Here is a 15,760-nt window from a genome sequence, read left to right on the forward strand (position 1 = left end):
CCTTTAAATTTAGCTGCCTCCCAATGTGGAAGAGGGAGCATGGTTCAAATTGGTTGAACATCTTTGTGAAGTAGCAGGGTGTGCTGGAGGAGATTATGATCTATGTTTTAGATCTCTGACTCTTCATCTGCCTTCTAAATAGAGCCTATACAATTATTATTTTCACTTTTATGCTGTCTGTTTCTGAAGAAAGTTATGTATTGGCTTTGCTGTTTGGTAACTTTTGTTTTCTTGTGATATCTACATCAAAACTCAGTCCCTTCAAAATGTTTATCATATTTCATTGCTATAGTTTCTTTTGGGCTTGTCTGTTTGGTCATTTTCCTCTGTCATTCTACAAAACAGCTTTTGCTATTTTATTCACCTCTCAAGGCAGGTTGCAAGACCTGAACTAATTGCCTTGCTGCTTTCCAGTTGTGAAACTTCAAGTGTAAAACTAAGCCAATAGCATGATAAGATAAAACAATGACAGGAGACTCTAGATTCTAGCTCATTAACTCCTCCCTCTTGCGGTTACAGTCATGCAATGCCGCTATAGTCTCCCACAACCTTATATTGCTATTCTGTTATTAATGATACTTGATTTCAATATGTCCCAAAAAGATAAGATTTTGACTTGTGGTTTTTAGACAGTGCAAAACAGCAGCTTATTTCTCTCTTTGCAACACTTAACAATAAAGAGAAGTACAACTGTTTAAATTTGAAGGTGGACTTTTCTGATGCCTAGTTTTTCATAGATCTTGGCATGTTTGAAGAGTGTAGTAAATTACTTTCTAACTGAGAGGCAGTTCCCCCAAAATGCTATGTATTTCCCCAAAACATAATATTAGAACGTAGTCAACTTGCAAGATTTGTTTCTTCATATATTTTATTTAAAGCCTATAATTATTTTTCTTCCCTTCAGACAGCCTGTTTTCGGGAAGAGAGAGATGTATTAGTGAATGGGGATAACCAGTGGATCACAACATTACATTATGCTTTCCAGGATGAAAACTATTTAGTGAGTATTGTTTCTATGTATATATGGATGGAATACAGATTCTTAGTTGTGGTTTGAGGCAGAAATATAATTTATGTATTTGATAATTTTGTGTTCTGGACCATACAGACCATGTGAGGATCTGTGGTTTTGTGCATAAGATTCTGAAGGATGTAGAGTGGTCAGAAACTTTTAAAGTTTTACCATAAGAATCTCAGGAATGAAGCCTTGCTTTCTAAACTACTTCGCCTTTGTGGATAAACCTTCTTCTGTCCACATCTTCTTTCTTTATAATTGTCACTTCAGTTTAATTGGATTCATAAACATAATAGTGTGCTTCTAACATAAACTTTCTATTTGACTTTACTTTTTGCAATTAACATTGCTGATTGCTCTTTTCTCATTAAAAATAGGGAATAGCCCTGTTTTGAAACAGCATTTTATGTTGATTAGTCTTCGCTCTTTTGAGAACTTAAATCCACTAAGGTGTCATAAGGCAGTAAAATGTACTTGCAGCATGGAAGAATGCCACTAAATGTTCATAAATAAGAGTTGGAAGCTGTAACTGTAGATTAAAGTGTCACTTTAATATTTAATGTTATTTAGTTTTCAGGTAGTTTGAAAAACTTGCATGAAGAAACTAATATGAGGAAAAATGTCAATTTTCTATTAAGTCTTTCCCCCTTAAAATATGTTTTGATTGTGATAAAGTTTTGGTAATGTTTACGCCTGAAAAGATAAACAACTATCCATTGCTAGATTTTCCTTATTTGTGTTTTTTGCCCTGTGTGTTTGATTCTGTGTCCTTATTAAGGTCTAATGTTTTCTTAAAAATCTGCTATACATACATAATTCCCCTCCCCAATTTGGAAAGTAAAAGAAGTGCTATACATTGAATTCTTGCAGAATTATTGTGCTTTTTGGCATTATATTGCTTTCTGCTCAGTCAGCTCAGATACCTGGATATCCAGAGATTTTGGTGGAGTTTCTATGTAAACAAGGCTCTGCCTTTTTAGGACATGGATATGTGATGTTAGATGAGATGCTATCCATTCACTTGTTTTATTAAAAATTTAGTTGTTAAACTTAGCTTCAATATCTGTACATGTGTTTAACTTCAAGTACAAGACTTAATACTGTGAATTACAGTTTAAATGTTGGCATGTTCGAAGATTGAAAGTTACCTTGTGATCAAGTTAGTGTGTTGGTCTTGCAGAATGGGAGATGCAGAGTCCTGTGTTATAAGAGACAGAATTCCTTTATTTTGGTATATCCAGTTACTGAATTGTACCTCTTTTAAAAATGCTGGAGAAGTGTGCAGAGATCCCACATCAGTTATGAGAATTGTAAGAGATATTTTTTTCAATATACTTTCAAAGCAATAAATTAAGCTCTCTCAGATCTGGCTATATAGTGCATCAGTTAATAATATTTATATTAAGTTCCAAAGGCTTACTGTATATTTTAAAACTGTAAAACATGAGAAGCTAATACTGTAGATCTTGTGGGAGCACCACTGAACAGAAAGTACTTACTTTGTGTAAGGCTTGTGAGCATAATTTACAAAGTTTACTATTCATGTCACAAAGCAACAGGAGAAATTTTGATTGTCAGCACACTTGGAATTTTGTGGAAATGCATTCTGTACTTTCTTCATGTGCTTGGAATCAATGAAGGTGCCCAGATTATTCTGCAGCAAATTGTTTAAAACTGTTGTTCATCACCTTCATTGTTATGCAAAGTATGAGGGAAAAGAAACAGGCGTAAGATTTCTGCCTGCGCTACATAGCTGGTATAACTTAGAGGAATTCTTTCCATGTATTTCATGTGGAAAATTGTGGCGTTCAGAGGGGTTTCACGAACCAGGGAAGTTCCAGGGGGAGCATAGAGACCCACAGAGATCCAGCTGAAAGCGGCAGCTCTCACAAGGGCAGTTGGCACAACATGGGCAGGGACAACAGGAATGGCAGGCACCATGCAGTCCCTCGAAAGGCACCCCTAGGGGAGCATGGTGATCAGGGCAGGCACACAGAGCATGATGTGTCATGCCGTCAGGGGAGGTTCAGGTTGGATATCAGAAAAAAATTCTTCACAGTAAGAGTCATTGGGTACTGGAACAGGCTGCCCAGGGAGGTGGTTGAGTCGCCTTCCCTGGAGGTGTTTAAGGAATGGGTGGATGAAGTGCTGAGGGACATGGTTTAGGGAGTGTTAGGAATGGTTGGACTCGATGATCCAATGGGTCCTTTCCAACCTTGTGATTCTGTGTCAGCCAGGACATGACCCAGCAGTTTGTGTGGCAGTTCGCAAAGAAGGGTATACAGGAGGGATGCCTCTCCAAAAGGGGCATTCCACTGGCTGAGTGAGAGACCTGAAGTGCACAGAACCCAGCACTTGGTCACGTTCTGTGACCACTTGCGCAGGTCAAGGGCACTTGTCCTACCTGACCCTCTAGGCTGAAGAGTAGGCACTTGTCTGAGGGCAAAGGCTGCAGCTTCAACTGGAGGGTCAGCACCATCTATCCCAGTGGTGTCCAATGCAGACAGACCTGCTGAGGGGAGAGACTGCAGTGCAGACCTCTGGCTACAGGAAGTGCCTGGACTTTATCCTGGGGCAGGAGCTGGTGGCAGAGCTACCTGCAGAAGGTGTGCTCAAGTGGAGGAGCTCCTGCAGCAGGTGGCCGTGCAAAGGCTGTGTGGCATCAGGGAGGCTGAGAAAGAGCTGGATAGCTGGTTCCAAGCACAGTCTGCAGTAGACCCACAGCCAAAACGTCCTCCACCGGCACACGCTGATGAGAACGGAACAATAATTAAAAAGAATGGAAACTTGCAAGGGCAAGGACCAGCAGACTTCCCCTGCAGCTGTAAATGCTCTTGCAGAATTGCCTCACTCTTCTGCAGACTGTAAAGGAAACATCCATCAGTTTCGAAGAGAGGCTGGTGCCGAACATGGCAGTCCAGTCTGCTGCCTGACTAACAACCAGCACAACGAAGGAAAGGTGACAGGTGGCAGTAGTAGGAGACTCCCTTCTGAAAGATATGGAGGCACTCAATTTCTGACCTGACCCACTCTTCAGAGAGGCATGCTGCTTAGCAGGGGCTCACATCAGGGATGTCACCAAGAGGCTACCAAACCTTGTACAGACCACTAACTGCTGTGCACTGCTGTTGTTTCAAATGGGCACCAGTGATATAGCCAGAAGCATTCTGAGGGATATCAAGAGGGATTACAGAGCCCTGGGAGCAATAGTAAGGGACTCTGGAGCACAGGTGTTTTTTGTAGCAGTCTTCCCAGTCAGAGGGATGGGGTTTGAAAGGGCCAGTCAAGTCTGGCAAATTAACAAATGGATACAGGACTGATGCCACAGTCAAGGGTGTGGTTAATTAGATCATGGGACCCGCTTTGAGAAACGTGATCTACTGGCAGCTGATGTGGTCCATCTGTCAGAGAAGGGGAAAAGGATCTTCAGGCATAGGCTTGCCATCGTGGTGAAGAGAGCTTTACACTAAAGTTGCTGGGGGCAGGGACCCTCAATCCATCGCACTCCTACTAGTTTGATGCCAGAGCCTGGAGAAGGAAACACAGGTCAGCAGGAGAGCACCTGAAGAGAGATACGAAGGATTTCCAGCCAGTAAGCCAGCTTCAACAGGGCCCAACACACAAAGCTTTGGGAATAAATAAGAGGAGTTAGAGACATTTGGGTGCCAGCAGGGCTGTGGTCTCAGTGGCATTATGGAGACGTGGTGGGATGGATCCTGTGATTGGAGTGTTTGGTTACAAGCTGTAGGTAGGACACACACAGGAGGTGAGGGCATGTTGCCCTTTATGTCAAGGACCAGTTGGAGTGCATCAAGCTCCAGCTTGAGGATGGATGAGGAGCAGAACAAGCGCTTCTGGGTCAGGATTAAAGTGAAAGCAGGGACAGGTGATGTTATAATGGGAGTCTGCTACAGGCCATGGGATCAGGAAGAGCGAGCAGATGAGGCCCTCTATAGACAGATGGGCACAGCCTCACACTTGCAAGCCCTGGTCCACATGGGGCTTATATCTGTTGGAGGGACAACACAGCAGGGCCCAAGCAATTCAGGAGGCTCCTGGCATGCATTGGTGATAACCTCCTTGTCCAGGTGATAGGAGAACCAACAAGGAGAGGTGCTATGCTGGACCTTGTTCTCGCCAACAACGAAAGACTGGTGAGGAATGTGGAGCTCAAAGGCAGCCTTGGCTGCAGTGACCATGGAGCTCAAGATCCTTAAAGCAGCAAAGATGACATGCAGCAAGCTCACTACCCTGGGCTTCAAGAGAGCAGACTTGGGCCTCTTCAGGGATCTGCTTGGTAGTGTGCCATGGGATAAAGCCCTGGAGGGTAGAGAGGCCCAGGAAAGCTGCTTAATTATTCAAGAATCACTTCCTTCAGGCTTGGGTGCTTTGTATCCCAACAAAGATGCAGAAAGGCCAGGAGGCCTGCAGGGATGAATTCGTGGACAAACTTAAATAGAAAAAGGAGGGTGGAAGCTACAGAGGGCAGGCAGCCGGGGAAGAATACATAGAAATTGTCCGAGCAGCCAGAGATCAGGTTAGGAAAGCCGAAGTCCTGACAGAATTAAATCTGGCCAAGGACATCAATGGCAACTGGAAAAGCTTCCATAGATACATTGGTGATAAAAGGAAGAGTAGGGAGAATGTGGGCCCTCTCTAGAAGGAAATGGGAGCTCTGGTTACTCAGAATATGGAAAAAGCCAAGGTACTCAATAACTTTATTGCATCAGTCTTCATCAACAAGGACTCAAGCCACACAGTCCAAGTCACAGAAGGGAAAGACAGGGAGATTGAAGAACTGCCCGCTGTAGGAGAGGATCAGGTGAGAGACCATGTAAGGATCTTGAAGGTGCACAATTCCACGGGACCTGATGAGATGCATCTGTGCGTCCTGAGGGAGCTGGTGGATGAAATTGCTGAGCCACTATCTGTCATATTCGAGAAGTCCTGGCAGACTGGTGAAGTCCCCACTGACTGACAAAGGGGAAACATAACCTCAATTTTTAAAAAAGGAACAAAAGGAAAAGTCAGGAAACTTTTCAGTCAGTCTCGCCTCTGTGCCTAGCAAGATCATGGAGCGCATCCTCCTAGAAACTCTGCTGAGGCACACATGGAAAATAAGGAGGTAATTGGTGACAGCCAACATGGCTTCACTAAGAGCAAATTGTGCCCGATAAATCTTCTACAGTGTGGCTTCAGCATTGGTGGATAAGGGCGGAGTAACTGACATCGTCTACCTGGACTTAGACAAAGCACTTGACAGTATCTTGCATGACATTCTTGTCTCTACATTGGAGAGACTTGGATTTGATGGATGGGACACTTGGTAGATAAGGAATTGGCTGGGTGGTTGCACTCAAGAGTTGTGGTCACTGGCTGAATGTCCAAGTGGGTACCAGTGATGAGTGGTGTTCCTCAGGGGTCGATATCAGGACCAGTGGTGTTTAACATCTTTCTTGGAGACATGGAGAGTGGGATCGAGGGCACCCTAAGCAAGTTTGTTGACGACACCAAGCTGTGTGATAGAGTCAACATGGTGGAGGGATGGGATGCCATTCCATGGGACCTAGAAAGACTTGGGAGGTGGGCCTGTGCCAAACTCCTGAAGTTCAGCAAGGCCAGGTGCAAGGTCCTGCATGTAGGTCTGGGCAATCCCAAGCACCGATACAGGCTGGGCAGAGACAAATAGTTGGGGGTGCTGGCGGATGAGAAGCTCAACACAAGCTGGCAGTGTGCACTTGCAGCCCAGAAAGGCAACCGTATCCCAGGCTGGTTCAGAAGAATTAATCATCAGAATGAGGGAGATGATTCCACTCTCATGAGACCTCACCTGGGGTTCTGCGTTCAGTTCTGTAGTTCTCAGCACCAGAAGGTCATGGATCTGTTAGGGTGAGTCCAGAGGAGGCCACAAAGAGGACCAGAGGGCTGGAGTACCTCCCATACGAGGACAGGCTGAGAGAGTTGGGCTTGTTCAGCCTGGAGGGGCTCTGGGGAGTCCTTATAGCAGCCTTCCAGTGAAAGATGAGGAGGTGCTCTTTATCTGGGTGTGCAGGGATAGGACAAGGTGTAATGGATTTAAGCTGAAAGAGAGGAGATTGAGGTGAGGTTGGAGGAAGAAATGTTTTCCTGTGAGGGTGGTGAGGCACTGGCACAGGTTGCCCAGAGAAGTTGTGGCTCCCCCATCCCTTGGTGTTTTCAAGGCCAGGTTGGATGGGCCCTTGAGCAACCTGATCCCGTGGGAGGTGTCCCTGCCCATGGCGGAGTATGTGTGTTGGAACTGGATGGGCTTCCCACCCAAATCGTTCTGTGAAATTGAGAGAACTTGTATAAAAAGTCGTTCTAAGTTGCTTTACTAAAATTTTAAAGAATGAATTTGTGATATGCATTGTTCCATCTTTAATTATTTTTTTAAAATCATTATACAGTGTTGTTAAGAGTCACTACTTCAAATGTGGAAATACGCTGCTTTCCCCGCAGCAGAGGCTGGAACTCTTGGCAAAAGCTTATAGAACCTGCATAGTTTAGTGGGAAACTGTGCTAATTAGTCTGTCCACAGTGATGTTTGAAAGTGATATTATAGCAGCAGGTATTAAATTACATTGCTTATAATTAATTTCTTGGTTATTATTAGTTTGATTTTTTTTCCTTTTCACCATTTGTCCCTCCAGTTGCTGTTCCACCATTAAAACTAAACTAAACTACAATAAAAATATCTTAATTGCGAATTTCCAACATTTCTTTAATTTACGTTGTCCAGTCATTTTGACAATGTCTCTAAAGTAAGTGGCATTTTGTTCTGTCATAATATAGTAAAACAGAGAAGGGTTCTGATCTCTTTAAAGCCATTGCACCTGATTCAGTGGCAAGCAAGACTTATTTTTCATTAATAAATCAGAAATCAAGTTCTCAGTAGAGAAGGTGACACCTTCCACTGTATGTGTGCAATGTCAACAATATCTGGAATTGTACTGGGAGCTACTGGAAGAATCTTAATAGTACTCTTAATCTTACTCTGGGTAGTCTAGAAGCTTTACTCTCCAAAATTGTTTGTTTAATGGGAAAAGAAGATGGTAGAAAAAATGTGAAAGGAAAGACTGGGAAATTAGGGCCCTTGATTGAGATCCCAAGTCAACACAGTTGATTTAGTGTTTATGGGTCTGTGCTTTAATTATTTACTCCTTTTCCATTCTGTAAAAGGGTTTTTATGAGAGAATCCAGAGTATCTAGATATTTTATGTTTGGTGATGGGACAGTGGATGAAGCTGACACAATTTTGTCATGAGGCTTACTGTATTTGGGAGTGTATAAATGTGAGAAGTGTTTTAAATGCTAAAATGAGGCTTAAATAGCTACTTTTTTCGGAACAACTAGGTGCCTTGGTTAGCATCTTGGGTTAGCTCGTAATAATTTCTGCAATAAATTAAAGTTCACGCTTAAATTACTTTTTAATCTCTGATTCACTTGATAAATTTTATACTCTCTCTCCCCTCTGGCCTATTATCATTCCTACTCCATAGTACCTGGTTATGGATTACTACGTTGGAGGAGACTTGCTTACATTGCTCAGCAAATTTGAGGACAGACTGCCTGAAGATATGGCTCGTTTTTATTTGGCTGAAATGGTGATAGCTATTGATTCAGTTCATCAGTTGCATTATGTTCACAGGTAAGTAATTAGAGCTCCAAATTCCTTTTGGAATTATGGGAGGTTACTTGATGTAGTGAAAATTATTGTGGTTAAAGAGTTTAAGCTAGTATTTGCTGTAATAGTAGGCAGGGTAGAACAGACCTGCCTACATCTTGTGGTTTTGAGAACTGTTGCTAACCTTGTGCCATATCGTTAGAGTGTCTAAATGCATGTGATGGGTCTTGTGCACTGACATATTTCAAAGTTAATGATCCATACTTTATAAAAGCAAAACTGGAAACCTGTTTGTGAAATATGATCAACTCTCAGGTTTAATGAAGAGTCAGATTCTGTTTATTAATTAATCTGTTCAATCTATATGGAAGTCAAAACCACACTGTTATGGGGTCTGCTTTGGATTTTTTTCACCACTTTCTTTTGGACTTAATGAAATCTGGACTTCTATCTTTAAAATTAAGTGAAGGAATTTTCCTAAATAAGTTGAAGTGCTTAAACTGTGGTACTTATCTTTGCCTTTCTATCTAAAAAAAAATTATGTTCTGTTCAAAGGAAAATATTAAATGATTTGTGTCTAGCCTTTTTTGGAGGGTTGATTTTTCCATGAAACTGGTGTCATCATTTCTTCAATGTCTCATTCTCTCCTGAAGTCTGTGTTAGTTATTTTATGCAGAGCAAAAGATCACCTTACAAGAGGCAGAATTTTTAAATGCACTCAATACTTTGTTCTGACAGAAATCAGGAGGACAACTCTCAATTGTTTAAGCTGAATCACTTAAGTTGGCAGAATGAGCTTTTTTTGTACGTTCATTTATCACACTTAATCGGAATTTATAGTGGCCATCCCTTCTTTTACTCTTCCCACTTGGCTGCTTCACTACAGAAAAGGGTTGTTGGGTTTTTCTGTCCAAAAGGTGTATCATGATTCATTTTGATTTGTTACTGGGTTGTGGTTTTGTTTCCTTTGAGATTTTGTCTTCTCATGAAAGAGCTGTAGCTAGGAGTGCTTTAAGGTGGAGTGGTGCTAAGCTGCGAATTGCTCTTTTGGAATGTATTGAAGTCTGGTAGTTTTGTTGAAGAACTGTGCCTGCCTGCATGAAAAAACCTCTTTATGAAAATGCTTTCTGGAAAAACCCGAGCAGAGTATTTTCCGTAAGCATTTTGCTTGAATTTTGAAGATTTCAACTGTGTTATTTCTGAGAAACTATGTGTTCACTTAGGACATGACATGGAAGGATTTCATGTTCTGTTTAATTTTAATCTAACTTCTAGAATGTGTTTGTGGGTAAAGTGTTGAGCTGCTGTCTCCTCTTACCAAGTGGACAGTACTTCATGTACTACATAAATTGCTGTATTTTACCCAATAAAGCTGCATATGTGGTAGTAACTCTTCCTAGAAGAACAGATGCCCACCATCTCTACCTTTTCCTCCAAACACATCAAAACATTTGTACTTCAGCGCTGCTAGTATAATATGTAGATGTGACGTTTCCCTCCTCAAATAGTGCCCCCAGGATGAAATAGCTGTCAATGTAAAATTTTGATAGAAAAATCACTACTATTGCAGTTCCAAACAACATACTAATTCTTATGCTTGCATATTTATTACTATGAATGTTTAATTAAAAAAACCCTACACATTCCCTGTCCTTTGATTTGTGACTTTGCCAGTGAGATTTCCATGCTCACAAAGTTCTAAATGCCGCTTTGGCATTTTGTCATTAATACTGCTTTAATACAGTGTGTATTTGTAAGGGGATGTTTTTTGCATATTTGAAAAATGTAAGCAGCACTTGGATATATATCATCCTTTGAAATGAGACCCATTCCACTGCTAGTTTTATTTAGGATGTTTGCAACTGGTAAAGCAAAAGAAAGGAAATAAAAAATGTAATCTAAATGCCACTAGTGCTTTTTTCCTGGAAGTTTAACTGTGGTGGCCACATCCTTTATGAGGATGGAAAGGACATAGGATAAGAAGGAAGGAAATACTACTAAAAGATGGATAATGTAACAGCTGTAGCAGTGGTATTTCAGATGAATAGCCGATATGCATCAGGTTTGGATCTGAGTTGTAGCTAGTGAACTAGAAATCGTGCTTTAGGCATGTTTCATTTGAGGTTTTTTTTTTTTTATACAGTGAGAGAGTGGATTGTTCTGGTTTGTTCCCTTTTAGTGCCCCAGTTCTTTCAGTGTAGATTTTAACACTAATCATACGCATTGTTGTACTTCACTGATAGTTTTCTTTTACTTCGCATGTTTTTGTACCTTTTACAATTTGTATTTCGATTATTATCAGTGATTTTTTTTTCTATCATTAATCACTTTTTTGTTGTCAGTTAGTTTTGTTTGGTAGTGATACTGCTAGCAGTGGTAGTTGGTGTGCAGACCACTCCAATCTCAAATGCAAGTCACTTTTATGTCCTAAGAGGATATTGGCCAAGCTCCTCAAAATCAAATGTAAACCACATCAACATTAGTTAAATGAAATTGCTACAACTGTATTTTGGGTTTTGGAGTTCTGACCTTAAATGCCATTTCTGTACTAGTATTGTGGAATTACAGGATGGGTTGATAGTGGGAAGGAGATAAAAATCTAGGTATTAGTAGAGTTGTGCAGAGAAATTGCATGATGTTTTCAAAGCTATCTCATAATACCTATGGTGTTGAAGAAGGAGCAAAGTTGCAAGCTGAAAATAACATTAATACTACTGGTTTTAGGATTACCTTATTTTTTTTCCTGTTTTTAAACACTTTTTGCTTAAAAAACATTTGCAATACAATGTTTTTGAAATAAAATCAATCAGAGCATAAAACGTAATTAATTTCCATGAACAAATCGTGATGTTTAACCTGATATTTAAATGATAACTCAGAATATTAATAAAAGGCCTTTTCTTTAATGTGCATCTTAGCTTCTGCTGTGGTTATTAATGTACCAGCATTGGCATTACCTAATGAAAATGACAGGTCCAGGATTAGCTTTAGAAAAAAAACTTTGTCTAAGTATATGTGCAGTTGTTCCCAGTGAGGAAGAAATTATGTACGTACATATATATCTCTTAAAAATGCACGACTTCTTTGGGAGTTAATGTAAAGCTAAAACCTACCCCTGACACCTCAAGTTACTAATTTGTACTAATGAAGTAATGCTTGCTTGCAGGCCAAGGTTAAATATTGTCTTGTACTGTTTTTCTGCAAACTGCAGTGTCGCACTCGGTAAAATTTTATGTTTATTAGAATTCAACATGAATTTGTGTTTTATAGATTTGCTGCAATTTTGGGGGGTTTTGGCTGAAAAAAGCCTTTACATGCATTAATATTAATTTCAGTTTCAAGCTTGTATTTGTCCTTAAACCCTCATGGCTTATGTCAAAAGCTTATATTTGCATGCTCTATCAAATACCAGGTGTGGGCTGGAGTAAAACTTTTATCAGCTAAAGCTAAGTAGGTACACTTTATTTATGCATGTTCTGCTACCTCAAGCATGTAGAATTTGTTTTTCCTACTACTTGAGATTTTAACTCCTTAATTATTTCATTAGTGAGCCAAGTTTTATCTCCATTTTATGGAAGGTGGGAATTGAGGTGTAAAATGCCTGGGTTTGTCTAAATCCTTTTAAGTAAAGAAGACTTTAGAAGTGGTTGCCCCTGGAGGAGATTTCCCCTGAACACTGCAGAAGATACCCTCTGGGCACATACTAGTCCCAGGCACGCTGAGTCTGCCACTAGTGGCTTTGAGAGGCTGGCGGCGGATCAGACGGGGGCAGCTGACCATGGTGGCTATACCAGGCAGAAGATTAAAACTGCTCCGGGAGCAGCAGCGAACAGGATGGATGTTGCCACCCAGACAGAGCCTCAGTGGGTCCATGCAGCCACGCAGACCCTGGGCTGTAGGCAGTGCCCCCCTCCCACACCAGCCCGTGCCTCTGGTACCGGCTACACTTGTGGGAGCTGTGCGCGAGTCGGAGAACTCCTTCACATGGTGGCAGAGCTGAGGGAGGAGGTGAACAGATTAAGGACCATCAGGGAATGTGAGAGGGACATAGATCTTTGGAGCAGTGCCCTCGCACAAACCCAGCAGGCTGCTGGAGCCAGTGCGGTGGAGCAGCTCGATCCTACAATCTGTGAGGCAGGGGGAACAAGAGATGGGGGATGGCAGCAAGTTCCTGTCTGGCGCAGGAAACCTGCTCCTCCCACCCGGACAACTAACCCCCAGGTAGCCCTCAGAAATCAATATGAAGCGCTGCAGGAGGAACCTATCCCTGAGGAAGAGGAAGAAGAAGATGGTCCCCACAGCCTAGAAACATTCCCTAGGCTCCAGCATCCTCAGAGGGCCCTAAAAACATCCTCTGTCAAGAAAAAGAGGAGAGTGATCGTCTTAGGGGATTCCCTTCTAAAAGGAGTGGAGGGACCCATCTGCAGACCGGACCCGCTCCACAGGGAGGTCTGCTGCTTACCGGGGGCATCAGTAAAGGATGTCGCTAGGAAACTTCCTTCCTTGGTGAAGGAAACGGATTACTATCCCCTGCTAGTATTTCAAATAGGCAATGATGACTTACAGCGCAGAAAGCTGAAAGCCATCAAAAGAGACTTCAGGGCTTTAGGGAGGATGATGGAGGGCTCTGGAGCACAAGTGGTGTCTAGTTCTATCCCAGTACTAAGGAATATGGAACAGGAGGTCAGGGACAAACAGCTGATTAATGCCTGGCTCCGAGCCTGGTGTGAGGAGAGAGGCTTTGGCTTCTTTGATCATGGGGTGACCCACCCACCCCCAGGTTTTCTTACTAGGGATGGGTCATGCTTGTCTCCAAGGGGGACTAAAGTAATCTCTAAATATCTAGTTAGGCTCTTAAATAAAGCTTTAAACTAGATGTGAAGGGGGAAGGGGAGGAGATCAGGCTAGTTGGGAATGAGCCTGGAAGTGGGACACTGGCGACTGAGAAATGGTGTGCTGGAGAGGACCACCAGTATACCACCACAAGGCAAGTGAGGGTGAGTACAAGTGGGGACAGTAAGGATGAAACTGGGTCTGTGGAATTAGTTATTCCAAGGACCAGTCAATCGAGAATGAACTCTCTTCCCTTTACGAGGGCTGAAGGTTCATCAGCCCAGCTGAAGTGCATATACCCCAATGCACGCAGCATGGGCAATAAGAAGGAGGAGCTGGAAGCTGTTGTAGGGCAAGGTGACTACTATGTCACTGCCATCACAGAAACGTGGTGGGATGACTCACATAACTGGAGTACAGCTATGTTGGGATATAAACTCTTCAGGCGGGACAGGAAGGGTAGGAAAGGAGGCGGGGTAGCCCTCTATGTTAAAGAGTGCTTTGATACTCTTGAACTGGATTACGGTGAGGATGGGACTGAGTGCCTATGGGTTAAAATCAGAGGAGCCCACAAGAAGGGGGACTATGTGATAGGAGTCTGTTACAGACCACCCAACCAAGAAGAAGCAACTGATGAGCTCTTCTATAAACAGCTGGGGATAGTCTCTAAATCTCTGCCTCTTGGCCTTGTGGGTGACTTTAACTTTCCGGATGTCTGCTGGGAGTACAATACAGCAGAAAGGAAACAGTCTAGGAGGTTCCTGGAGTGCATCGAAGACAACTTCCATGCACAACTGGTTACTGAACCAACAAGGGAGGGTGCCTTCCTAGACCTGCTGTTTGTGAATAGAGAAGGTCTTGTTGGGGATTTGACGGTTGGAGGACGCCTGGGACTAAGCGATCATGAGAAGATAGGGTTTTCAGTTCTAGGTGGGATAAAGAAGGGGGTTAGCAAAACAGTCACATTAAACTTCCAGAGGGCAGACTTTGGCCTGTTCAGAAGATTGGTTAGCAAAGTCCCATGGGAAACAGTCCTTCAGGGCAAGGGAGCCCATGAGGGCTGGGCGCTCTTGAAAAATGAAATCCTAGCAGCTCAAGAGCAAGCCATCCCTGTGTTCCGGAAAAGGAGCCGGCGGGGGGAAAAGCCAGCTTGGTGGAGCAGGGAGATCTCAAGATGTGTCAATAATAATAAGAAGCTCTATGTGCTTTGGAGGAAAGGACAGGCATCTTGGGTGGACTACAGGGAGGAAGTGAGATCGTGCAGGGAAAAAATCAGGAGGTCCAAGGCCCAACTAGAAATAAAACTTGCTAAGTCTGTGAAAGACAACAAAAAGTCTTTCTACAAGTACATTAACAGGAAAAGGAGGACGAGGGAGAATATCCAGTCCCTATTGAATGCAGAAGGAACAACAGTGACAGGGGATAAGGACAAGGCTGAGGTACTTAATGCCTTCTTCGCCTCAGTCTTTAATAGCAAAGAAAGTTGTTCCTTCTGTTTACAAATCCAAGAGTTAGAGGGGCAGAATGAGGCTCCCATGATCCAAGAGGAGGCGGTTAGAGACTTGCTTGCCCAGCTGAACTCCCACAAGTCTATGGGGCCAGATGGGATCCACCCAAGAGTATTGAAGGAGCTGCAGATGTCCTTTCCAAACCCCTATCCATCATCTTCCAGCGGTCCTGGCTGACTGGGGAAGTTCCACTAGACTGGAGGCTGGCTGATGTTGTGCCCATATACAAGAAGGGTTGCAGAGAGGATCCGGGGAACTACAGGCCTGTCAGTCTGACCTCAGTGCCGGGGAAAGTCATGGAACAGGTAATCTTGAGTGCTATCATGAAGCACATGCAAGAGAACCGGGTGATCAGGCCCAGTCAACATGGGTTTACAAAAGGCAGATCTTGCCAAACTAACCTGATCACCTTCTATGACAAAATGACTCGACTACTGGATGGGGGAAAGGCTGTGGATGTAGTCTTCTTAGACTTCAGTAAAGCCTTTGACACAGTTTCTCACAGCATTCTGCTTCAGAAACTGTCAGCCTCTGGCCTGGACAGGCGTACACTCTCCTGGGTTGAAAACTGGTTGGATGGCCGGGCCCAGAGAGTGGTGGTCAATGGAGTTAACTCCAGCTGGAGGCCAGTCACAAGTGGAGTTCCTCAGGGCACAGGACTGGGTCCAGCTCTGTTCAATGTCTTTATCAATGACGTGGATGAAGGCATTGAGTGCACCCTCAGCAAGTTTGCAGATGACACTAAGCTTGGAGGAAGTGTGG

At 43.0% G+C, this 15,760-nt stretch overlaps 1 protein-coding gene across 9 annotated transcripts in view; it reads left to right on the plus strand.

Moving 5' to 3' along the window:
• CDC42BPA (CDC42 binding protein kinase alpha) overlaps positions 1-15,760 on the plus strand; it is a 199,690-nt gene that overhangs the window by 60,851 nt on the left and 123,079 nt on the right. For all 9 annotated transcript variants that reach the window (XM_054061341.1, XM_054061334.1, XM_054061336.1 and 6 more), the window contains exons 5-6: positions 905-1,000; positions 8,533-8,681. In XM_054061341.1, coding sequence (XP_053917316.1) covers positions 905-1,000; positions 8,533-8,681 — 245 coding nt within the window. The remainder of the gene's footprint in view (positions 1-904; positions 1,001-8,532; positions 8,682-15,760) is intronic.

The sequence above is a fragment of the Cuculus canorus genome, chromosome 3, assembly GCF_017976375.1.
Source record: "Cuculus canorus isolate bCucCan1 chromosome 3, bCucCan1.pri, whole genome shotgun sequence".
In the NCBI taxonomy this organism is placed as follows: Eukaryota; Metazoa; Chordata; class Aves; order Cuculiformes; family Cuculidae; genus Cuculus; species Cuculus canorus.